The sequence below is a fragment of the Argiope bruennichi genome, chromosome 8 (genome assembly GCF_947563725.1).
Source record: "Argiope bruennichi chromosome 8, qqArgBrue1.1, whole genome shotgun sequence".
NCBI classification, from domain to species: domain Eukaryota; kingdom Metazoa; phylum Arthropoda; class Arachnida; order Araneae; family Araneidae; genus Argiope; species Argiope bruennichi.
In genome coordinates this window covers 59,328,016-59,355,675 of record NC_079158.1, presented here as the reverse complement: position 1 = coordinate 59,355,675, position 27,660 = coordinate 59,328,016, and the positions used below count along the sequence as shown (strand labels likewise).

Here is a 27,660-nt window from a genome sequence, read left to right as displayed (position 1 = left end):
TTTATCAAAATGTAATACATATATTACTTTATTAAAATAAATTTTTCAAGATTTTAAATGTGATATTGTAAATGATGCAAATAGTCAGCGTAGCATTGAAAAGATATAGCAATGCACTATATCTTTTCGTTCTTGTACGTTTCTTTTATGGAATTACGTCACCACGCACGTATCTTGCAATCCCACAACATATATATACATTAGAGAAAACTGAATTACAATTATTTACTGAATTATCAGAGAAAGCTGAATTATCAAACTCTTTCTGCGAAAGAGCGCGAAAAACATTCTTCATTCATAATCATTAATAATAATATAAATTGTTAGCATCATTTTACTGCATTTCTAAAACCACACAACCCAGTGTCTTTTCAAGCAAACAGTACTTCAAAAATACAAAAAAAAATCTTACCAACTTAGCGTCCCGAGGACCCTTTTGTTCCCCTCTTTCCCTCCCCTCAACCGATCTCGACGGCTACGCCTCAACCCGTTCTATAAGTAGATTATTACGTCATGTACTTTCAGAGCGCCATCTGTCGGCTGACCTACTTTTACTAAATGATTCATAAAACCATCTTGAATCAAATTGCCTATTGACAGAATCGGCCGCAACCCAGCTGGCCTATAGCATTTTACTTTCTTAAATAATAGAAAATATGAAATTTAATATGCTGGGTGTTTTTTTTTATCACTTTTCATATATGACATATACAAAGTATTATAATCGTCAAAAAATTGGAACTCGAGATTTTGGCTAATCCTCACATTTCCGACCACACCGAGACCGAAATTTTTTGGAATTATGCCTGCCTATGAACGCGATAACTCAATAACGCTTTGAGCCAGATGGATGAAATTTGGTACTTACAGTCTATTCAAAATTTATATATTTCTATCAGCTTTTGAAAGAAATCATTTAGAAGAAGTCTACTAGTCTTGTTATCCGAGAGCAAGACAGTTCGATATATGCAAATGTAACCAGCTAAATAGATGAAATTTGGTACGCAAGTTTAGCATCTAAAATGTATATTCTTATGAAACTTTAAAGCAAATTTATCAAAAGATTGATCGTCTTTCGGTCTTTCACATGCATGTGAACATAATGAACAAAAATAAAATGACGTAAATAAAGGAAATTTGGTATGCGATTATGTGACTATAACTATAGTTCTATGTCAAATCTTGGTTTTAATCAGCCGAAAAAAGAAGCCAAAGTGAATGTACTTGTATATTAACCGCATCCAAGCGATTAATTGCAAAAATTGCACTTTAATAAGCTCTTTTGTAATAACTATTGTAAATCACTAGCATATTGCTAACTACAGTACACTCCCGATTATCCGTGGAATCGGGTGGCGCGGCCGCCGCGGATAACAAAAATCGCGGATAATCCGAAAAATGCTAAAACCGGGTATAGCAAAAGAGAAAACAGTCATCCCAACTTTGAAAAATCGTTTTATGTACAATAAAACGTAAAATAAACAGCAGGAAATGTTTAACTAACGCTTAATATTTTAGTATATCACTCAAAACTAACCTAAAATGCATTTTGTTAATGAAGACAGAAAAGTGCTTTGTACTTACGAGAGGCGTCAAGGATACACAGAAAAATTAACACATATGTATTGTTTTAATACTGTAATGTATTATGTAATTACAAAAGCATAACTGTAAAACTACACCTTTTTGAAGAAATCAGTCATTTGTGTTTACTTCTTGCTTTGGAAGCATTTTCCCTTTGCTTGGAAGCAAATAAGAGAACTTAGTGCGGCAGGCGCGGATAATCGGGAGTCTATTGTATGCACAAAGTTATTTATTAGAGAGAGTACATGAAAATCTGAGGACAATCAATCACTGCCGCTGGTTTTTTCTCTTTTTAAACCGTGACACCGACAGATTATTTTTACCTTCTCATGTACGAAATATAGAGAAAGGATTGTAAACGGCTAAAAATTCGAACTCGAGTTTTTGAAAAATCTGGAGTTCTCATCATTTTAGATCTCCCTGAGATCCGAAAACTCATTTTTGGCATTTTTTCCACTTGTCTGTCTGTGACAAAAATAATTCAAAAATGCTTTGAGCTTGATGGAAGACATTTAGTATATGATCTTTACACCAAATTTGTAGCTTTCCATTAAATTGTGAGCAAATCCTTTGAAAGGAAGTGTGTCTGTCCAGCTATTCGAATATAAATTAACACAATAACTGCAAAACGAAGAGACTAAATGAATAAAATTCCGTTTACAAATTTAGTACTTATAGCGTAGAATATTAAAATAACCTATCACATTTTGATTTAAATCTAACAAGGGGTTGACCGCCTGTTGATTTGTACTTTCAGAAGCGTGTAAACGCAATAGCTCAAAAGAAAACAGATGACAAAAACGCATCTGTCTCTAGAATGACAAAAACACACTTAAATGTGTCAGATTTGGTATAAAATTTTGTGACTACAAGTATAGTTAATTGCAAATTTTGATTCAATCAGTTGCAAAAAAACTTGTCTGAAATATAAATTCGATTTCTGGATACTATTAATCGAATGCCAGTGATTAATCGCCAAAAGGCTCTCCAAGGATAACACGATAAATTACCGTAAATATACTTATTTCGCATCTATTATACTGTATCTTGCAAGGTGTTCCCTGTATTACCAAAGGTCTATAATTTTTGGTGGGGTTAGGAGTGGGGGTTAATACCTTCATAAGAGAGCAGGCAAGAACGTTTTAGAGAATTCACGCTACCTGGTTTAATCGCTTTACAATTGCAGCTAAGGCGGGAACCAACTTAGTTCGATAAATTTCATAAATACAAATGTTTCTTATTGATTTTGATTTAATCTCTGTATAATCAATAAAAAATGTTGTGACAAACTATAATAACGAAACATTTCATTGCTGGTCTTCCATTGTTGAAGACTAAGGAAGAAAGGTGTTTATTATCTGCACTATTTACATAAGAAATGAAAAGGTGAAATTACATTACCGAATAAAGCTTGGAATTTGAAAGAAATTATACAGGTTCTTAAATTTATAATGGCTTTACGATTTCATATCTGGATCAACTTAATTAAGAAAGGTCCATGTACTTAACAAACAGTGAAATAAAACTATTGATAAACTATTGAATACAATTATAAACACACCTTTAATATCTCTTATAATTTGGTGTTTAAAAATACCTTATTAAAGGAATCATCACTTTTATTAAACGAAATGAAAACAAATTAAGCTTAAAGATTTAATTGATATTAAACAAAACTTCATTTCTCGGCAAAAATGTTGCTGGCCAAAAGCACTAGTAGTATTACATAATTCAACAATACAATCATATAATACAATTCATTTTTATTAATCTATAACTGCTTAGTCCGCGAAATTTCTATGTGTATTGGGATGCGATTCTTACATGCCTAGTTCAAGAAAGTAATTAATTAAATTATTTAGAAGATTACTTTAACTTGTTGAAGAAAACTTAAAATTAATACCTGACTCAATGATATAATTCAATTTTACTTACTGGGGTTCCACTTCATATTTGTGTTTATGTCAGCAAAATTTATTATTATTTAAGTGAATATCTGTTTAATGTATTGATTTAATGTACAATTTTATCGATTCATCGATTATTTCATGACATTGATGTGTATTTTCTGACATAACTGAATTTACACTTCGATGTTTATAAATTTATGTTGTAAAACTTCTTATGAAAGTTGTTCAAAGGATCGCTTTAGAATGATGCTATATAAATTCTTGGCCCAAAATGCTTTAATTTAGATGCATAATATAATGGTATTATTGATTTATCTTTTTAATATATTTCACAATATATTTTGTATATTATTATATTGATAATGTCAAATGACATCAATAATTTTAAAATTAAAAAAAAATGGATTATTTGAGACATTGAAAAATATTTAATGGTAATTACATTGTTTTTTTTTGTTTTGTTTTTTTGGTTAATAACATATAGAACGCTTTTCTTCTGTATTAAACATCTACTACAATGCATATAAAAAATTAAGGATCATTTTTAGATGTATTATTATTTATTTTTATTGGGATATTTTAGATAATTTTATAACAATGAATGGAAATTCAAATCCTTATATTGCTACTGAAATAGCCGTCTTGATTTTTTTTCCCTTCGTTTTAAAAAAGTTTTCAAGAAGTTATTCAAATATCAATTTACTTTTTATAAAAGTTATGTTAATTTTAATTGTCGTGAGCTTCGATTTCGGATTAGAATCCAAAATTTCAATTAAATCACTATGAAATTAATTTAAATTCTTAAAATCTTTTCTTAATTCTAATTAATTCTTAATTGAAATTCTTTAAATCTTTTATCTTTTTAAGCGATGAATTATCAAATATCTGCAACATTGTAAAGCTTTTCATAATCCTTGAAATAAATAGGAAGGAACAAATCAATACTTTGTTTAATAATTATAAATAGGACCACTAGAATCTATTTACAATTATTAGACAAAGTAATACAGAAGTTTTGAATATTAAAGCAAAGCGAAAACAAAAAAAGCAGTAAAATTTGGAATTCTAAAATTTTAGTAGCTTACCTTTTGTAGGCAACGCGTTCTAAGACTGAATAACAAAATGGACTACCAGGAAAATATCTTTTTGTGACTAATGGATTTTGGTGATCGAAAACTAGTTTCCTAAGCCGTTCGGCTTATCGGAGTATTTCGAAAATGCTTTTAACCCTAGGAAAAGAGTGGTTGAATGTCCTTGAACTTCGAATACTGAACGCCTTCGTTTGAGTTACATTAATTAGCTTTCGTTCAGATAAAAAGCAGATCCTTTCCATTTTGGAGATACTTGAAAATTTGAAGTTTAAATTGGTTTGGATCTGCGATCTTGCTTAAGTTAATAAAAAACACGTTTTTAAAAACTGCAGATGATATTTTATATTATGTTTATTTGGACAATAGAATGAACTAGATTTTTATGAATTATAATTTTGTTGAAAAGAATAAAATAAAAACTTATATTCTAAGTATTTTGAAAATAAAAATGTTTTAAGATACTAATAAAAGATTTTTTAAATTTTGTAATTAAATGGTACATTATTTTGAAACAGCGTGACTTATGTTTAAAATTATTCGCTACTTGTGTTTTTGGAACAAATTTTTAATCATCTGTAATTGGATTCATTTATAAGATACATCGGTATAAGTGAATGAATTTTAAAATATTCAAAAAATTTATTTTATTCATGTTAATCTATCAAAATTTATAAAATTACCGATCACGTTCTTTATTTGTAATATTATTAAGATGTAATAAATAAATGTCATTAATTTGAGGTAATCACAAAATAACATCTGAAAAATCAATTCCCAAATGTTTGAAATGTTTTGGCTTGTAAAATTTTTTTCTCCTTCAATTTTAAATGATGTTTGTAAAAAACTGCTAATCCTTTTTTATTTAATTATTTTTTTATGTTTAAAAATATTGTAAGATAATGAGTCAAGGTTTAATGCAAAAATGAAAGTTGGCTAGCATTTAGCGAAGAACATGGGAATTTCTCGCCAAATACACGAATAAAACTATTAAAACAATTTTCATTATCATAGTTCCATCTGGTTTGCTAGGAAAAATATGATCGTAATTTTTGTTTGAAAGGAGGTCTATTAGGAAATGGAAACTGCTAAACGTTTGACTTTTGATTAAAAAAATACTGTAAGAATGTAAAGTTAGAAGTATATTTTATCACATAATAAATATATTTTTTTTGAAAGAATAATATACATTATTAATACACAAGAAGCAATAGAACTTCACCATGTTTCCATATTATTTCTAATCCCAGAATTTCCCCATATACGAAGCGGAAAAAAATATGGTTATTGAAATATTTATGGTAATTTCTAGAAGGTAGTTGTTGATCGAATCGAAGTGTATGGTACTAATTTAAATCTTGTTGAAAAAGAATGTGAGGAAGTTACTTTGCTTTTTCTAATAGAATACAATGGATTCCGATAAAAAAATTAATTTATCTTGTTTGTCAAAACACTGGAATAGAGCATTTATTGTGTTATATAAATTCAATTCATAATGCTGTATTTAATACTCATAGAATATCAAAACATCAAACGACGCTTAAAAGTATTTATAATCAAAATCCTACTTGTATACACATAATTCGCATAAAATAAGAAATATACCAGTAGACAGTATAAGTATGATTTTTCAAAGTTTTATGATAAATAATTTAAAATTTAATTTTCATTTTCAATTCCACATTGCAATTTATATTACTGCTATATTTATTACTTTTAAATGAATTTTCAATATGAACATTAAATTTATTATAATCAAAGCTATTCATAAAATTTTGATGGTATATCTTTTCTATATACATCGTTTTACATTAATCCCTCAAAAGGTGTATAAATGATGCTTTGTTTTTTAGATTATGGTATGCTATAAAATTTTTTATTGTAAATACGAAAATAAATTTTAATCATGTACTTTTATTTCAAGAATTATAGAAGCGAAACGATGACAAAAATCGAACCGCTGTTGAATTTTTAGCTTTTATTTACTTATCTAAAAAAATCGTTTGCAGCTAATTAAAAAAAGAAAGAAAAAGTTATACAAATATTATTCTGGGAAAAATTTTCACCCTTCTTTTTAAGCAAGAATTCGTAAAGTAAGTTCGTTCCGTAAGAACATAACTTTTTTTAATATTATTATTATCGAAGCGTGCTTAGTTTTTCTAAATTCATTATTAAGCTTGTTTCTGCTGAACAGGCAGTAATCACGTGTCCTTCAGTTCTTATAAATCAGTGGTGTTTGAGAAACTTCTGAAAGAGAATTATCAACATGTTCTGCACACAATTTGATAAACTTATTTCAGACTAATGTAAAAACTGTTTTAACTTGATAAAGTGTTTAAACTCGTATATTATCAGTAAAGTGGACTACAAGAGATGCATGATTAAAATCGTGCAAAATCCTCTACATGGCAAATCGTTGGTTCTACGACTTCCAAATTTGATATTTTCTTCTTGGATTGTAGCAGGTGCTGGCTATAAAAACGATTTTCAATATTTCATCTAGGTTTTAATTTTATTAAATTATTTAATATATTTATTAAATTAACGTTTTAATTAAATTTTTATTAAAAAATTTTAACGTTCTTTTTTTTAATAACATCTGAGCATAAAATCACGCAAAATTCCTTTTTAGTTACTTTAAAATTTTAAAAAATTAGTTTTTTTCATTACCAGTCCGATTTTGTTTCCCGTCAGTGGTCTTTCTAATTATATAAAATTCTTACTTTCTCGTAATACGTGGTATAAATAAAGTGTAGTAATCGGCAAAAAATTGGAACTTCAAATTTTAATAAACTAAATATTTTAGACCTCCGAAATAAAAAAACATTTTTGCTATTATATCCGTCTATCTGTCTATGACAGTGATAACTAAAAAATGCTTTGATCTAAACGGATGAAATTTGGTATATGGTTTTTTTACATCAAATATGTAGGTTTTTATCAAATCCATTCATAATTTGGTTCGAATAGCAGTCTATCTGTTCTGCTATTCGAATATAAGTTAACAGTATAGCTACAAAACGAAGTGAACTAGAGAGTTAAGACTCGGTTCATAGATTTAACATTTATAATATAGACACGAATCAAATTTTAAACCAAATGCATCTACGGGTTGACTGACTATCGTTATGTTTCCTCAGAAATATGTAAAAGCGATAAATCAAATACGCAATACTTTAAATATGGTGATCACTCCCGACGTTTGAAAATGTGCTTACGTTTGTTTTATTACAGTACTTTTCAGTGTTTTAGTGATATGATTTATATATTTGTACGTTGCTACGATATTATATGCACTTTTATTGTGCACTGTAGCATTGTTTTATAATTAACCTCATCGCATGCAAAGACATGTCAAGCGAGCATCATATTATTGAATTTTTAGTTTAAATCTGCAATTAAGTGAACTATTAAGTAAATTAAGATGCAAAAATGAATTGGATACTCTCCAATATTTCAAATGTCTCTTATATTATTATACGAATTAAAACAACAATAAATGTTCCAAATAGAATGTGTCATTTAATTAAGAAGTTAAATTCATAGAAAAAATGAGTAAAGAATGAATTTTTTTTTTTAAATATACAAAGATAGACTGAATAATCATACAACATTATCATTGTACAATATTTTGGGCTGAGATTCGAATTACCTCAATTTATTTATTTATTTTTTACAAAGGGAAGGAAATGGAATTTCCTACACATCTTACTAAGCGGGAAAATGAAATCATTGAATTATCGAATTTGAGTATTAATTGCACAAAATAATAAATAAAATCAAACAATCTGGGAATTATTTCGCAGATTTCGACAAAAATCATTTAAATACAAATCACATTCTCGGAAGGATTGCATCTCCTGCTGATGTGGTGCGGATGTTAGGAAAGAGTGGTGCCAGCTCTGGTGTCGTCCTCGTCATCTGATCACAGTTCAGAATTACGAAGTCCATTCCAAAATAGCTCTAGTGCTGTTTTAAAACAAGATGTTAATATAACTTTACTGAATAATAATGATAACTGAAAGATTGCATAAATAAATGTCCGCTAACTTCCGAGCTTCCAATGGCCATGTGTAAACTGTGCTTGAAAAATTTATGTTATGAATAAATTTTGACTTAAAATACAAAGAACACGTTTGGAGATATTTGACAGTTTATATTTTCGATATAAAAGGATTTGTTTCTAGATTCAGATAAACTTTATGCTTGCTCGTAGGAGTCAGTATTAGATTTCTTTTTATGTAATATTTTTAAAAGTTATTTTATCTTATAAAAATTTATTTATATTTTACAATCGAGTACATTTGATGCATACTGCACTGAAATTTTCTGCAAAACTTTTGATTATATATTTTATTTAATAGATTGCAAATGCTGTCAACTATCCGTATTTGAAGACCAGCTGGTTAGTTCATCAGAAATATTGGTTGAATTTTATTTTAATTGAATCTGTTGTGCAAAAATTGGCAAAGATTGATGTCCGTGATTTTTCAGCAAAGCATTTTGTTAAGATACAAATTGTTACAAATATTTCAGCTATGTTATTCTAGTATCCATTCCCTTTTTCTACTTTCTCGTATACGTAGTATAGAGAAAGTATAATAAACGTCGAAAAATCCAAACTCGAGATTTTGACGAAAATCCACGTTATAGAACCACTGAGTTCGAAAAACACACTTTTGGAAAATAACCGTCTGTCTGTCTTTTGTTACAAAGACAACTGAAAAAACGCTTAGAGCTAGACGGATGAAAGTCGTATTCGGTCTTTACACCAAACTTGCAGATTTCTATCAAATTTTGAATAAATTCTATTTAGAGGAAGTCTGTCTGTCCGGATGTTCGAATATAATCTCACACGATAGATACAAAACGAAGAGAGCTGGATGGATAAGATTCGGTAAGCAGCTTTAACATCAATAGTGCAGACACCTGCCAACTTTTGAGCCAAATCCAACAAAGGATTCACTGTTTGTCCATTTGTACTTTCAGAAATATATAAACGCGATTATTTGTTTTATGAAATATATAAACGCGATTTATGTTGAGAAAAAAGTGTCTAACGTACAAATTCGGTTTTTGGAAACTATTAACGCATGTCAGGGATTCATCGCCAAACAAAACTCCAAGGATTGGACGATAGATTCAGTTCCCACGCCAAAGTTACGCCAAAAGTTAATATTGTACAACTATTGTACGCCAATGCCATGTAAGGCGTTCTCTGCTACGGCAAGCTTATTAGAGAGTATCCGAGAATGTTTTGGGCGGACTACTCCCACTGGTTGTGTTCATGCAGTGGTAAAATCCTGTCGAGGTGAGAGCTGCGGTGGCCTAGGAGTAACGTCTCGGGCTTAATGTTGGGGGAGTTCAGATTCGAAATTCGTTTCCAATAAAATTTCATGATATTGACAGGACTAATGCACATTAAAGTTGATGTCGTGATAACATTTTTTTATAACAGTGATGCCGAAGTCTGGAAAGAGGGTACCAACTCAGTTGTCTTCCTCAACGTATGACTGCGATTCAAAATTACGAGGTCAATCCGAAAATAGCCCTAATACTGTGTTCAAACGAAATGTTAATATAACTATATTGAACTTCAATCCAGGTAGATTAGATAGCTGTCAAGAACCACAAGCGGCTCATTTAAAAAGATGTTATAATCCTTGTTGCGAAATAAATAAATTTGTAAAAATAACAAATTTAGTGATTTATTTTTGGAACTTGTTCAGTTATATTCAAGTATTAATATTATATTATCTATTTCATTACGTTTATTAAGCTATTAGAGTACTTATGAATACTAATTTTCTGTTTAAGTGACAGCAAGTATAAACGCAAATGCTTTGTATTCAATGAGTAGTAATAAGTAAATAAAAACATGTCTTTTATAAAATTACTAAACTAAAAAAATTACCCTAAAATAAATCATTAGCGTGATTTTATATTTAAAAAAGATATTGAAATACGAAACCGAATATTTCAGTTTATTAAAATCGGGGGCTCATATTGGACATTACCTAGGTGCCACAAAATGTCTGAATCCACCACTGTGTGCTTGAACTTTTCAAATGCAATCGAGTCTCGTGACATTATATTAACATTAAGAATTTAAGTGTCTGAGCAATCTAACTATCCTTTGTTTTGTGCAGCAAGGTAATGCAATTTCATTTTTTGATTTTTCTTATAAATCATAAATGATAAACAGAGGCTTTCTTCTTTAGCAATGAAAGAAAATCATGTGATCGGAAATTGCATGGGACGATGAAAACAATTTTAACTTCATTGTAAAAATGAGATCTGTCATTAAAAATACAGCTTATAAATACTTACGGTATCTTATTACATTCGGCAATTTTTTTAATACTGATATTTGAAACACTATTTTTTCACTTTCAAATGATATTTACAGAAAATACTTCATATATCGTAAAAAAATATTTAATAATTTAAATCTTTTTTCAAAAAATTGAGAAAAGTTAGATTTTTTATGACCAAATTTGGTATTTTTTTTCAAATCTTTTAAGTAAAAAGCAAAATGATCAGAATGATGCATCCTTTGGTATATATATATATATATATATATATATATATATATATATATATATATATATATATATATAAAATCTATGATGAAGAAAGGATTGAAGAAAAAGTTTAGAAATAATTCATAAATCATGCAAGTTACAAAATTTTTAGTAAAAAATTGAATTTTTTTTTTTGAAATTTTGGCTTTTAATTTTCAAGTTTAAAAGATGTCTGACATTATAATTACTCATTCCCGCAATTGCATTTAGGTATACAGTAATATAAATAAAATGTATGCCAAATTTCAGGCTGATGTTTTAAATAATATTTTAGTTATCATGTTTAATTTTTTTTTTCTTTTTGGAAAAACTACATTGTGAAAAAAATGGGTTTAAAGTTTTTACTTTTAATTTTCAGTAAGATAAAGAAAAGGATTTTCTTAAAACTTATTAGATTGGTAAGTTATTCCTTCTTTTTCTTAAACTAATTCGCTTTTTAAAAATTTTCAAGTTCGGATTTCTTTTTTCTGTGTTGAAATGTGCATTTATTATCATCTACTATAAAACTAGCAGCGGTAGATTTTCTTGAAAATGCATGTTAATTAGTCTGGTGATATTGTTATCAACTAATATAATATTAACTAAAACTTATAACTTTGTCATAAGTACCATTTAAATGACTTACTTTCTATGTTTATTGCTAAAATTTATCTCATTATACAGAGTGTTTTTAAACTTTATGTAAAATTTTTTGCTGGAGAAATATCAAGAAACCAAATTACATAAAGTTACAATTACAAAAAGTAAATCTTAGCTAGTAATAAGGCTAGTAATAAGATGAATGGGTGTTGCTGTTCTACAAGTCAGACTACAGTCTTAGAGCTAATAAATTTTGTCAGATATATACTTTGGAAAATAGAAATATGCACCTTGGAATGAATTTTTGGAAATTTTAACAAAATATCAATTAATTAAAAAATAAGTTAAATGTTGATGTTTTCTGTCAATAACCTCTGAAAATATTTCCGCTCAAAAATGAATTCTACCTCGTTTTAAAGTTAAAAAGAAATCTTTTCAACGATGCTAATTTAGTTACAGAACTTTTTTTTTGTCTGAATTTAATTAACTTTTAACGAATTGTTAAATATATTTCACAACAATATTTCATTGTTGTGAATGAAACCCAAATCGTTTGAAAACAATCGAGCATATGAAATCATTGTTTGATTAAAAATATGATATCGTGCTTTTCTTGCATTCTTGAAAGCTAACGAAGGATTCCGTTTTATATATATGTAGTTACAGGATGAATAAAAAAGGGAAGTTATACAATATCGCTAAATTTAGAAAGATATACCGAACATAATAGCGCTATGAAAACATGAAAATGGTCTCAATTAGAAAATACAACATTAACGAAATATGTTTAACATAATTAATATAACATTACTTTAATGCCTAATAGTTTGAAAGATTAATGGACATGAAGTTTTATCTAAATGACTGAAATTAAATTAAATATAACGTTATCTCCGGCGAACTAACTGATCACTAAAGGCGACTAGTGACAGAGAAATGAAATAGAAAAAGATAGTTAGTTATTTTAATTAAATAAAAAAAATCTTATTTATTATAATGTTTACAGTTCTGTTTTTAGCTATTAAAGTCTATTAAAACATCTTTCATTTCAGTTTTAATTATCGCAAAATGATTTAAATTGCAAATGGTTTAGAGAATGTGAGATAAAAGCCTTTAGGGAGGGGGGGGGGAAGACCTTAAAGGAATTTAAGAAAGGAATGTAGGCTTATACCTTGAGAACATTGATTTAGTTTGTAGAAGAATTTTTCTTTAATCGGTGATAATCACCATATTTTTTTTTTAACCTAAGGAACTGATATTAAAGCTAAATTTGTAATTCAATTTAAGGACGGATATTATTATTTTAATTTGGTAGTTTTTTTATAGACTGGGATACTATCTGTAAATTGCAGCATTTATGATGTGACAAATATGATTAAAAAGTGAGCAAAATGAATTAAAGCTCTTGGATAACAATCATTAAAAAAGTTTTTTTTTGAAAATTTGAATTAAATTTTTGATCACTTACTCACGCTAATATCAAATTAAAAGTAAAAGATAGTAAATTTAATTGTCTTTCCGTAAAAACATCTGAATTATTATGGCATAAAAAGTATTTTTTGCCGCTTTAAATTAATAAAAAATTAACTTTCCCCCGGCATTAAATTTATTTCGAGAATTTTTTTCCATTATTATAATAAGTTTAAAAAAATTATTTTTAAGTATATTTTTTAAAAAAATCATTTGTCTTTGATTTAGAAAACCCAAACATGCATTATAATAAAATTAAATAAATTTTCTGTGTGCCTTCATCATCACTATTAAAAGTAATTGAAAGACAGAAGAATCAATCCTATAATAAAAATCTTAACAATCATTGCTTACTGTGTTTCGAACTTGCTGTTTTGATTCACCTCCTCTCTCCATCTAACTAATGATCAAATGAATTAGTACTCAAAAAGAATTGACAAAAATAAATCAGTAAATAAAATAAAAAAATAAGTATTCGAAATTTTTGTACAAAAGATAGAACTAGTTTGTGCTTATAGGCAAAGCTCAACTTCACGTAATCAGATATTAATTTCTGCTTAATTTTGTGCGTATTTAAATCAGATAAAAAATAAACAATAAGGTATTTCTCTGTTATTATTCATAAGCCATCCTCTGAACTTCACGTTGTTTAACAAAATCACGCCAATTAGCCGTCATTATTTTTTTTTATATAAAAATTAGTTTCCAGGATACAAACATCTCTACTTTGACTGCAAAGATATTTGTTTTGTTTTTCAATTTCGATCGTCCGTTATTGTTTGATTGATTTATAAGCCAGTATAAAAAACAAAAGTAATACTTATATCTGGGTGTATATTTTTTATGAATATTATGAAACCCTTTCATGCTTAATATTTTCGAATAAATGTTGAAATTATATGTATGATCATGATAATTAAAAAGGCATATAAATCGAATTCTAAAATCTCGTAACTCGCACGACATAAAGATACTGTGCAATATTGTCAAATTAAGATTGTTGATATTCTATATTCAGTAATTTAATTCATCTTGGAAATTAGATTTTGAAGAACTTAATTTATTTAATCTTTTTTTGAATGAATATCTTGAATTGACGAGATTACAACTTTTGAAAGATTTGGAATTTAAGCAATTACATTTTAAATGTGGAGTTTTATACAATATATTAATTGTTAATTATTGTAATTGGATATTGTGGAATATATATCTGCTACTTTTAAACACATTTAGATTATATTCAGTTTTTAATTGTTGTAATGAAACATCTCATATCTTTCTCATAATTGAAAGTTTGAGTTATTATTGATTATGATATTTTCATTTTTTTTTTTTTTCTCTTTTGTTACTTAGCTACATTCAAAAGGATTTTTTAACTCTTTATTGAAATGTCTGTTCAAGACAACTAAGGTGAACCTTAAAACATTTGTGAAATTTCACTATATCTGTTCTCAGTAAGATTGGATATTATGAATACCTAAGGCACACTCTGTGTTTTCAAAAGAAGTTTATCCTGTAAAGTTAGAAATTTGGATAAGAGCTTATTTTTTTCCATGTATGTTTCTCTCTAATGTCCATCTGCTAAGGGGAGCCCTTTTATATATTTTATAATATGAATATGGGCTGTCATTTTTATTTTTTGATGAAAGTAGATGTAAAATAGTTTCAGATGTTTTTGATAAAAGAAACTCGGATGTTCTAATTTTCTGAGGTCACAAGGCTTATAGATAACAGAGGAGAGATTTGCATTTATTTTTGACGAAAGTTATTTCCTTTTTATTGCCTGTGATAAATTCTTTTGTCTTGCTTTTAATTTAGAAGCTTTAATCGATATTTAAAAAATATTTATTATGTAAATTTAAACATTATTATTTTATTTCACTATCATTTATTTAATTTTTCAAATTATTATTTAATTTTTAATTGTAATAAATATTTTCTTATCAACAGAAAGCATGTCAAGTAGATACAGAGATAGTGGATGTCCCCCTGATTGCAAGGTTTATGTTGGAGATTTAGGTAACAGTGGAACAAAGCATGAAATAGAAGATGCTTTCAGCTATTATGGGCCTCTCCGAAATGTTTGGGTTGCTAGGAATCCACCTGGATTTGCCTTTGTTGAGTTTGAGGATTCTCGTGATGCTAGGGATGCAGTTAGAGGGTTGGATGGAAAGTAAGTTCTCAAAAATATATGTTATATAAGTGCTGTACAATACTATTAATACTTTTGTTATCAATATCATCTACAAGAGAAAAGTTTATACTTATTTTAATGCAAATAATAATGAATTGAATCAGATATAGCCACGATATGGTAAAATGTTACCATGGTAAGATATCATCATGTTATTAGATACTTTGAATAATTCCAAAATTTGAATTCACATCTGAAAAACTATAGCTGGGGCAAACAAACAGTCATTTACATTATTACTGAGAATCTTTCTTTTATGAAAAAAAATGCATTATATACATGGGTACAATAAGTAATTGTACCAGATTTCAAATCCATGGTTTTCTTATTCTTTCTGATTGAATATAAAAGATCAACTGTATGCCACACTAATTATTTGTTGTTGGATTTATGCTGTTGTAACATCTGTGCATGCAATGATATGTTATTTTAAGTCCACCAGGAGAACACTTCCAGCCAAATGTCTATGTTTATGGCGGTTGCTAAAGAAACAGGTTACTTTAGGAAGAGTTAATTTACCATAGGTTGAAGTTCATTCAAGTTTCTTACATTGGCACATTTAGCACCAAATTAGCAATATTTGGTATTACTACATTTATTTTTTGGAAACAAATTCGGAATTTTAAAAATATCTTGATATTCCTGCCATATGTATATAAAGAACAACACAAATCAAATAGAGAAACTGAATAACGATTGCACAAGAAGAAAAAATATCAATTATGAAATCTAAAATAGAATCATGCATGACAAAAAAATTAATCATCTTCATTTAATTTGTTTTAATAATTAATATCACATTCTCTGTAATAAGTAAGAAGTAATCTATCTGACGAATGATCAAAGCTTCTTATTTCAAATTGATGCCAAGAAAAAAATATAATCCCTAGACTTCTGTCGAATTTCTCCTATTCGAATTGGATCGGCTGTACTGAAACCTGTTTCTATAACGCCCGCTATAAACATATACATTTGGCTGGAAGTGTTCTTGTAGTGACACACAGTACCTTTCCTATAGGTAATGTGTACACTAATATGATGCTTAGAATTTAACTCTTTTGAGGTCAATAACAGCTTTTACAAACACTTGGTATTAACTTTTAATATAACTTTAATTGTGTTTTTTTTATTAATGTCATAAAAAAGGAATGATAAAATATGTTTTACTTATACCTTAATTTATATATATTTTTTTAGTGATCTTTCTGTCATTTTTGAAACATTATTATAAAACACTTTCTTAGATTTTCAAATATTTTAAGCTATGTTAAGGATTATTTATTTTGTTTGTATTTAGTAATCCTTATGCACACAGTGTGTTTCCCTACTAAGTGATGTATTTTATTTTATTTTTATTTCTTGTTATTTTCTCAAATTTTTACCATTTTAAGCTTTCTCCCAATATGTGCAATGCTGTAGTTTTTCTGCTGCAAATTCAGCATATTAAATATATGTAATGTATTTTTTAAGTTATAAACACAATTAAACAGACTAAGTGTAGAAATAATTACACTTTAAAAAATTATTTCTGTATAGTAGCTAAATTAACTATTTTGGTAATACAGATATTGTATATGAGACTGCAATGCTATGTGCAGTTAAAAAAAATGCATTTTTTTTTAAACCAAAGTACATATATTTTGCAAAGTGAAAAGAAATTTATACATTTAAAATACAAGATCTTTTGAAAGCATAAAATTTCCTCCGATTCAGCTTTCTTTTCTGTTAGTGAAACATATATGGAATGATATAAAAGCATAATAGATTGGCTAAAATTAAACTGTCACATGTGTTTAAGTTTGTAAAATTGCTTATTCCAACTTTTAAAAAATATCAAATTTACAAAAATAAAACATCAGACTTGCTGTTCTACTTTCACTGAAACATTAGTAATAAATTTGTTCAACCATTGTTTTGAATAGTGATATTTACTACACATTTATTATGATCATTAGCCATTCTTTATCTTGCAATTATATTCTGTATTTATGATTGTCTCCTAAATTTTTAATATAAAATATTTTTAAAAAATAGTTTATTTTAATTAGATTTTTATGATTCATTTAGATTACTTTGTGGCCGAAGAGTAAGAGTTGAACTATCCACTGGACGTTCTCGAAGTTCTTTTAGAGGGCCGCCACCTCGCCCATTTCATCCAGATGATCGATGTTATGATTGTGGGGAACGAGGACATTATGCAAGAGACTGTAAACGTGTTAGCAAGAGGTAATAATGAATTCTGTGCTTTTTAATATTATAACACAATACTATTCTTTTCCTGACTGCTATGAAAAGAAATCTCTATTTTGTAATCTAGTATCGTCAAGAAGAAATCTTTTCATATTTATTATGAATGGACAATTATTTTGTAACATGAATTATAGTGAATGATTCATTTCTTTGCCAACAAGAAAGATAAAACATAGATGAAATCTTTTCATGGAGCATTAGAAGAAAACTCAGAAATGCTAAACATAAATTTTATCTGCAATAGCCATATGTGCTGTTTTATGTTGTGAATACTAAAGTATAGGGATACATTTAAATATTTTTAAAAGTAAATATTGATTCAGATTAAATTTATTTACTATTTTTTTATAGTGGGTGGAGGTTTATTTCAAAACAATTCATTTTTCCATAAAATTAAAAGATATATTTTTATGCTGTTTAAATAAAAACCAAAGCATAATTTTTAAAAGAAAAAGTATTATATTTTATCAATTTTCTAAATTTCTAATGACTTAATTGCTGTTAGAGTCCTCATTATTATACTTTTTATTTATTTCATTTTTTTTTTTTTTTTTAGAAAATCACTAAAACTACAATGCTTATTAGAATTATCCACGGGAAGCATTGTAATAATTTTTTAACCATATTTTTTAGGCTAAAACTGCTTGAATCACGTAAATTCGGCTAGATACATCCTGATGCTTCAGTAAACGATACACCGAATTGAGCGCAATCTTCGAGATCTGCTCTTCACATCAGGAACATCTAGTCGTACTGCATAGACTTCGCCGAGAAGGCCTATGAATTCTTCCTGTAATTAATGGTGAACTTCGAGATAATGTCACCGTCTCAACATTAGAGTGCCCAGTTTCTAAGCGACACTCTCGTTACAACCTGAGACATGCTTTGAGCCATCAATAGCACTTACGACTAGTGATCGACGATCTTCTCAGCATAGAACTTCAATATCTTCAGTGTCCATTTATTCCATTTGAGCTCTCAACACTGCTACTAGTTTTTCCTTGACACATTCAATGATAAGTTTTATTTGCTGAAAATTTGTAAGTAATAAAGTTTCATAATAAATCAGTAGCACTTGCAATCCAATGCACTTAGCATTGTTTGAAAAATATGTGGAATTAATTGGTATCTGAAAATTGCATATTATGATAGGAAAGCATATACGGATTTTTGTGCATAGTAAATATTTATCTTATTTTTATATATTCCCTCTGCCCAACTTTAGTTGCCTGATTTGCCATTTTCTAAAAAATTCAAAGTAGTAATCTCATTTAAAAAAAGCAATGTGTCTACTATTTATTTATTGCACAATCTTATGTGAATGTACTAAATTATAATAATTTGTTTTGTATTCCATATTAAACCTAATAAGTAATCTCTTAACTGCCGCAGATATGTATGTATTTTGTGGAATATATATACTAATTGCCACAATCATATATATATATATATATGTGTGTGTGTGTAATGATATTTCAAAATCTAATTTTAATTCTAATTAATTTCAAAGTTTTATCTTAATTTAATCCATATTAACTTCATTCCAAAATATTCTCTTATTTCCTGATCCAATTCCTCCATTTTATTTAATTAATGCAACAGAAGCTCTGTAAAATTGCTGACATCGACAAGTTCCCATACTCAGAGTAAAGGGATAAAAATTTGTTGAGATAAGACATTCTTTTAAAAGATCCCCATAATTCCCTTACCAAAATCAACACATGTAAAGAATTCCCTGTCAAAATCTCAAGAGTATAAATAAGTCGGGAAAAATATTTTCTCTCCGTTTTGTTTTACTCTTTTCTGTTTCTTGTTCTGCAGTGTGAACAGACGCTAGTCTGTTATAGCTTCTTGTACATAAATTATGCTTCCTGGGATTGAATAAAAGTGAAGTTTAAAATTCAAAGTGTCTTCTCTGTCTTCAGCCACGATTTTGCTTAGAAAAATTATGGTTACATATATATATATATATATATATATATATATATATATATATATATATATATATATATATATATATATATATATATATATATATATATATATATGCCTTTATTTGTAATTAGTTGTGAGGTATGTAGCTGTTTCCATTGCTTTGGAATGCAATAATCTGACTTTGAACAGGAATTTACCTAAGATAGGCCTTTATCTTAGAATAAGGAGTTAGAATGTTACTGTAAGGTCATTAAAGGCCATATGTGATCTCATGATACTGGGAAATGAAAGATATTTGATTACATTGGCAGATTAAAAGTTAAATGCACGAGTATGTGCATGTAGCACTTTGACACTTGATTGTTGAAGGGAGTTGACCATTTCTTTGCAAATTGTGTTTTTTGCAAATGTGCAAATCCATCATAGTTCATTAAAGTCCTTCTTAATTGACCAAAACTTATTCTTTTAATTGATGGTTGCATAAGTAATTTAAAATTCTTATACTAATATATAAATATTTTAAAATCGAAATTGACCTATTCATGACCTAATTTTCTATTTTCAATAAGAAAAGTAGATACTGTATATATACATTCAAAGGTATAAGATCAATAATCTATACCAAAATGTTCAAATTTATCTTTTCTTAATTTGGAGGAAAATGGGAAATTGGACAACTTAAGTGAAATTGGAGAGAATATTTTCATATTTTTGACCAATTTTGAAACTAATAACATCTAAAAAAATTGTCAGTAAAATTGATGTTAATATTTAGATTAATAGAAAATAAAAATTACACTTAATGTAAATTTTATATTGAATGTGTCATGGAAATAATGCTGTAAGGTAAGTTTGAAAAGAAATAGGATACTTGTTTTAAATGTAAAAACTGTGTGTTTTTCTTAAGGAATGAGAGCAGTAATTTAGATTTTGTGATGCTGTTTTATAAATTTCTCCTTAGAGGCATCGTTTTTACATTGGTTTTCTTCCTTTCTCATTGATCTAATTGAATCTCTAAACAAATTAAAAATGTTTCTGTTGAATATAGTTAGTTCTTTAATTACTTCAAAATAATTCATGGCATGTATTTTTCAGATTGAGAAAAAGAAAACATTATTAGAATATATTCTAGTTTAAGGATCTTTTATTTGATTTCTGGAATACTTTTGGAACTGCGTATGAACATTTAAAAACTGTTGTAAAGATTGTGGCTCTTAGTTCATTTATATTTTCACTATTTCTGATTGGAGGAGAGATTCTGAAAATGGTCATCGTTATTTATTGATAAAATTAGGAATGTCTTTGATGAAAAAGCTGTTTTTTTTTTCCAGTATACATCACTGAAAAATTGAATTTAAAATAAAAGCACTTTTCATGCTTCAGTTTAGTGATTTTATCATTGTGTGAAGTTACTAAGGAATGTATAAGTGGATTGATGAGTCTTTTTCTGTCTTTATTATAGTGTTGCTTTCTTTAATTTTAAGGCATAATTTTTCAGGATGAGAAATTCTGTTTCTTTTCCATTTTCATCTGTTTGCTTGTATGTATTTTGTCGCAGTTTACAGTCATACTCTTAGATATTTTCAGATATATTGTTGAGAGTTTTACATACAGCTGCTGATAAATCTATATTTATGATTATTTTATTTGTTTGAATTACTGAATTTCCATAGAGTAACATGACTTCAGGAACTCTAAGAATTTTGTGGCTGAATAGGTGTGGAGTTATTGACAGTATATTAACTGTAGATCAAGTTAATAAATTGCAATGATTTGAACTCAATAATTTGCAACTCAATAAATTGCATGATTTGGGAGGCAATTTAATTAAACAGTTATTTTTAACTTGAATAAGAATTAAAATTATAAATTACATACTTAACTTGCATTTGATACTAAAACTTAAGTAACTTTCTGATGAAAAAACATATCAAAAAATATTTCTAATGTAAAATTTTATTATGCGACACTAATAAACTCAATAAAATTACTAAATTTTAAAAAAATAAATTGTATGTTATATACCATGCAAATTATGTGATTAAAAATTTAAGAAAATAATGTAATAGTTTTATACATTTTGAGATGAATATATTCTCCATAATTGAATGTTGTTTTGTAGAAAAAAATTCTTTTATTATCTCTGCACTTTATTAGCTATTTTTGCATGCTTATCTATATTAGTTAAATCAATAGTTATTTGTTTTAATAAATCTTAAAAAATCTATAATTTCTATGTTTATTTTTTATTTTCATCTTACATTCTTTGCTTGAATGTTAGGAGCCGTCGAAGTAGATCTCGGTCTCGAGGTCGTTCTGCTAGTAGAAGCCGTTCTCCAAGCCATTCTGCAAGCCGGAGTCGCAGTATCACTCGAAGTCGCACTAGGAGCCGAAGCAAGTCTCTGTCTAGAGGAAGGTAAAATAGCTTATTTTTATTGAAAATTGCTGCTTATCAAATTTAATTACCTTTTCCCCTGCAGATTGAATTAATGTTATATTAATAAGAAAATTTTGTACTTCTGTCTTGCACGTAGCTCACCATTAATTAAGTATGTAAGTAATACAATTGAAATATTGTGAATAAGTAATGCGACTGAATGTAAATTAAAGAAATAAATTTGTGCATCATATCCCCAATTTGATTTTTAACTAGTATTATTCAAAAGCTAATCAACTAATGTCTGTTTTAATAATAAATTCCTTACTACAGTTAGTCAGCTCTTGAATTTTTTTTTTTTTTTTGTAAAACATAAACAGGGTTGCTATGCCACTGGAAAAACAGAAAAAACACAGAGAATTTAAAAATCGTCTAAAAACCCAGGAAAATGCAGGAAAATTTGAAAAATTTCATAAAATCAGGGAAAATACAGGGATTAGGGCACTTTTTTTTCCCATCTAAAAAATGCCAATTTCTATAAATTGGAAGAATAAAAGATGGTAGTCATAGCTTCTAAAAACGAAACAATTCCATTCCTGATTGTGTAATGCAGAAACTTGTCCTATTTTTCTCTCCCCTATTTTTTGCATAGATCATACCAGTTTTGATTTGCGAGATAGTTCTTTTTCCATGAGATACCAGTTTTCCGAGTTACAGCTTCTATATGCGTAAAACTTCTGTAAATGCGTGAATGAATAAAATACATTTCTCTGACTGAATTAATAACATTCAATCTGTGGAAGCAGTACAGTGGTGTTAAGTCAATCATACTTGAGTTTATTGAATGGTTTGCTTATTATTTCAGGAACTGTGAGCTTATTCATAGTAGATTAGAGAATTTTTTTTAAATAACGAGTTTCTCGAAATTTGTATTTAATATGAATTGGACGCATAAAAGAAATCAATCATGATTTTCCTGAATACAGCTGATAATTCCATGAAAAATCTGCAGAAATTTATACCCAAATGCTTGAATTGGCATAAATGAATAAATAAAAAAAGTAATTTTGTTTTGTATTGTTTTTTTGTTAAGTAATCAGTAAATGATTTGTATCTTGACAACAAAAATGTTTTATGTTTTATTTCTCCCAAGACCTTAATTTTGTGTGACTTATGGTTGTAAAACAAGAGAGGTAATATCTCCTCCTTCCCTTAATATATAAATTTTGTTTTGCTCAATTCTAGATAATAAATAATTTTTTCTTTGTATAAATATAAACCTTTTTTTAACATTCTATTTCGAATAATGTTAAATTGTTGCTTCCTTTCCTTGCTTTTTCCACTCCATAAAACCATATTCCATTATAACTGGCACATGAATGCAATATGTGCATTTCCTTGTTTCTTGAATATATGTACAGGGGGAAAGAAAAAAAAAAGCAGGGAAAATGCAGGAAATTTTTTTTCTCCAGATTTGAGTGGCAACCTTAATTAATTTAGGCCAGTTTTCTCTGAGAACATTCTAGAGAGGTTCCCCCTAACTCATATTGGAGTTAAGTCAGATTTCTTCATTAGTCTTTTAATCTACCAAAGGTGCCACTTTTCACATCACTGTAAGTCTTTTGATTTATGAATCTGATTAAATATGCTAATCGAAGTAGGATTAGAAACACCATCACATTAGAATATCAAAGTATTATTTATTCTGGTGGACCTTTAATCAGATAGTTTTTTTTCCTTATCCTATTAAGTCACAGTATGTGCAGCTTTACTTAGAATAAATACAATTATGTGCAGCAATATAACCATGATTTATATTTTGATTAAAGAGTAGAAAAATAGTAATAAAGTTGCTTTGACTAACAAGTATCAAAAGTCTTGGAATCATATTTTATACTTACTATTTATGAGTTTTAAGGCATAGGTAATTAAAAAATTTTTTTCTTTCAAATTATGCTTGTAAATATTATTAAGTGTAAGAAATAATTTTAAGTAATGTTTTCAATGTTCTAAAAATAGAGGATGATTTTAATTTTGTTAATTTGCTAATTTTTTATTCAGGATTTCTTAGTTTGCTATATTTTATTTCAGGATTTATTAAAAAGATTGAAATAGCTTTGTCATATTTTATGATAAATACTTATAGAATGCACTTTGAATTTCACTTAAATATGGATAGTGTGAAAGATTGTAGCCAACATTTAAAGAATCTAGATATTTTTCTTTTAAATTTTATCCATTACTGATTTTATTTAAATATGAATGGTTTATTACCAATATGATTTTTTTCTTTTCAGAACATGATCTGGCTGTCAGTTCCCTTTCATCATAATTTACAATATTTGGAATATTATTAAGCATTTATTTTAAACTGTAGGCTATTATTTTTTGTTTTTATACTCTAGACATGATATATTTTGTTTCATCCAAGAATTTTCACTTGCCACTTACATGAATTTCATTAGTTTATCAATGATATATTGACCTTGCCATCAAGTTATTTCATAGTACATGGTATTTCATATATATATATTCAAGGTATTTGTTGCAATGTTTTCTTTTTATCCTTTATTATCAGTTTTGTGTACTTTTAGCATGTTTGTTATGTAATAATTTAAGTGCCAAAGGCCTTTGAAACTTTTTTTGCCCTGACATTACTTTCTCTATTTACATAAAAAAAATATCTTGATGTACATCTTTTATTAAAACTACTGAATTCTTTTCTATGCTGCTTTGTTGTTCAACAACCCCTCCAATAACTGCTTATAATATTTCTTTTAAATAATGAATATTTTGCATTATAAGGGTAGCTGAATCAATTAATAAATAAAGTAACCTTAGTAAATGGCAATTCAGATTCGAATTTAATTTTAAATGTAACTCAATTGAAAACAAATATTCGACTCTACACATATTATAGAGATGATTGTATTTTTCTCTGTAGAAAATATTCTATTCTTAATGTAATCAGGGCTTCCCAGTCTATCAATGGAGTAATTGAATATGTTGTAAATATTGTTTTTTCCTATAAGGTGCACAATGGATTTAAAAACTGTATGCATTTTACTAATATATATATTATTACCTATATTCATTACTGGTATCTCTATGAATTAATTGTTATACATTAATTGTCTCGATAAAGGATTGCATTATTTTAAGAATAATAATTTCTTAAACAAATTATTAGCAGTAAAAAATAATTTCTGATAATTTAAATAAGCATATCCAGAAAGAGCCCTTTATCTTTGATAAAGATAAATGAATAGTTGTATTATCATTAAATATAACAAAAGGAATCCTTATTTAATAATTCAACTGAAAAACTGATACATAGTTAGGTTATATATATTAAATATATATTCAGTTAAAAAATATAGCTGAAATTAAAAAAAAAAAAATGCATCTTTGGCAATGAGGCAGGGCAATAATATTCAAATATTTTTTGTTCTTTCTTTGCATTATTATTCAAAATAATGATTTTTTAATTGAAATTATAGTTATATTTTTTAAATATATATTCATTTCAAATAATATTTTGTTTTGGGAGAGGGAGAATTTGAAACCATTACAATCAAGGAGTTTCTAAAACTTTTGAGAAAAATGTTTTGTGAAAGCTAATTTCATGAAATAATTGAGTTATAATTTAAGAATTCATTTTAACTCTTTGATATTGTTTGTTTACATCATAGATAAACTTATTTAACACCATGCATAATTTTAAAAGTTTCTATTTTCAGTGACCAAAGAATAAAGGGCATCTCAAGTTTCATTTCTTATAGGCCCAGTGATTATTTTTAGAATGTTTTTTTTTTTTTTTTTTTTTTTTATTTGTTGATGTCCATTTTATAGCATATAAATATTTAAAAATTTATTTTTTGATTATTGTGACTTTCATAAAGGCCAAACAAATGTTGATATTAATAATCAAAATTTTATTTGTTCCAATATGCTTTCTTTGCTATATATCAATGACAAAAACAATTTTATAATGTATATAGATTTTTCTAACACTGCAATAATTTGTAAATATATTCATCAGTGATTTTGGCACTTAAAATCATAGAATTTTCATCTTAACACAATTGCAATAAGTTGCTCATCAATTATATTATGATAAATTTATCAACACTTTTGGGTAATGAAAAAGTCAGTGATGCAATCTTGCACTTTAACAAATGCCTTTCCACCAGGAAAAATAAATTATTCTGATTTAACAATTTTACATACCCTATATGATGGTCTTAATATGAATATTTTAATAAGTTCATTGTTTAATTATAAAGTCAACCTACTACTTAGTTTCATAACCAAGTATCAACATCTAGTTGATGGTTGTAAAGGCTTTTATACTTGTTTTAAATTTGTAATGACTTTTCTTAAAAATATATTAATGTGACTATTATATAAGTATTTTTTTTTTTTTAAATATCAAAATTTTGCAGGTAGGAGATTGTAACATCAGTTTTGTACAATAACTGGATTTATTAGTTACGTGTTGAAACAAAAATAAGAAATTGCATCTGCTGACTAAGTGTTAAAATCGCCAAATTTTAAAGAATTGACAATTTTTAATGAAGCAAACGTTTAAAATTAGTTGCTTTTTATTACTCATTATGCCTTTTTTTAGAGAATATCTGCATTTAAACATATCCATTAATTGAAACGTCTACCATTTTATTAACTTCCCTGTTTGTGATCTTAGATTCTTGAGATTTATATTCTTTTTTCTTTTGCATTTTCCGATGTTAATAAAAAGTTTGAAAATGTATATGTTTCTTCTGCTTAGAAATTTTAAGAACTAGTTTGCCATATTTCAAAGAGATATGTAGCTTTCTTGTACATGAATATTATATATATATATATACACTTATATAAAGCTCAGTGTGTGTGTGTGTTGGCACTCTACAGGCCAGACCGTTTGACCTACAGCTACCAAATTTGGTACATGTATATCTTGGAGGGCAGTAATGGGCACCTGGGGTCCCTTTTTTTTTGAATTTTTTATTAGTTTTTAATTACTAATTAAAATTCTAACTTTCCCGCCAAAAAAATCTTTCTCATTTTCCCCACCACCAAATCAGTAAGGCTTCAGTTTTTTTCTCTCACTCTAATGAGGCTAGGCTTAAGATTTTTCGGCCGATTATTTCAAACGATTCTGTCTATTTTCTTAATGTTTAATTTTAAATGCATCAAACATTGTTAATTAATCGATCTTTCAGATTCATTGTGAAGTACTTTTGAATTAAAATGAAACATAATAAAGGAAATTAAAAATTACTAATCAGCATTTGCGTTACCGTAACTGGCGTTGAAAATTCACGCATGCACATTGTGTTCTGATTGTTGACAATTATTAACAACGGATGCGGACTGGATTTAAATTATTTTTAGGTTAGTTGCATGCTTTTGTAATTAAATTGCATTTATGTTAGTTATATATATTTTGTATATGCTTATAGTTTTAAGTACATCGTTTTTTAAAGACTTTTTTTTAACCTGTTTTCAACCGATTCGTTTTATTTTCTTGGTGTTTGATGCATTTAGAATTAAACATTGTTAATTAATCGATTTGGTCATGATTAATCTGAGAAACTTTTGTTGACAGATTCTTGAAATATTACATAAATTAAAGATATTCTTTAGTGCCCATAAAGTTGAAACGCTCAGTGACTCTGTTTTCAGTAAT

At 27.4% G+C, this 27,660-nt stretch overlaps 2 protein-coding genes across 3 annotated transcripts in view; one reads left to right on the top strand and one right to left on the bottom strand.

The window, feature by feature from the left end:
* Positions 1–4,707, bottom strand: part of LOC129981265 (cytochrome P450 302a1, mitochondrial-like) — a 29,315-nt gene extending 24,608 nt beyond the window's left edge. The window contains exon 1 of one of the 2 annotated variants that reach the window (XM_056092036.1): positions 4,580–4,707. The gene's annotated coding sequence lies outside the window, so the exon portion shown is untranslated. Of the gene's footprint in view, positions 1–412; positions 491–4,579 lie in introns of those variants that run through there. The other variant, XM_056092037.1, reaches the window with a different exon arrangement.
* A 9,242-nt stretch (positions 4,708–13,949) lies between these two features.
* LOC129981113 (serine/arginine-rich splicing factor 7-like) lies at positions 13,950–26,712 on the top strand. Its single transcript, XM_056091790.1, has 5 exons — positions 13,950–14,028; positions 15,166–15,388; positions 17,477–17,635; positions 21,876–22,010; positions 24,269–26,712. Exons 2-5 carry the CDS (start codon positions 15,171–15,173, stop codon positions 24,273–24,275), a joined length of 519 nt encoding a protein of 172 aa, XP_055947765.1. The 5' UTR covers positions 13,950–14,028; positions 15,166–15,170; the 3' UTR covers positions 24,276–26,712.
* The last annotated feature ends 948 nt before the right edge of the window (positions 26,713–27,660 follow it).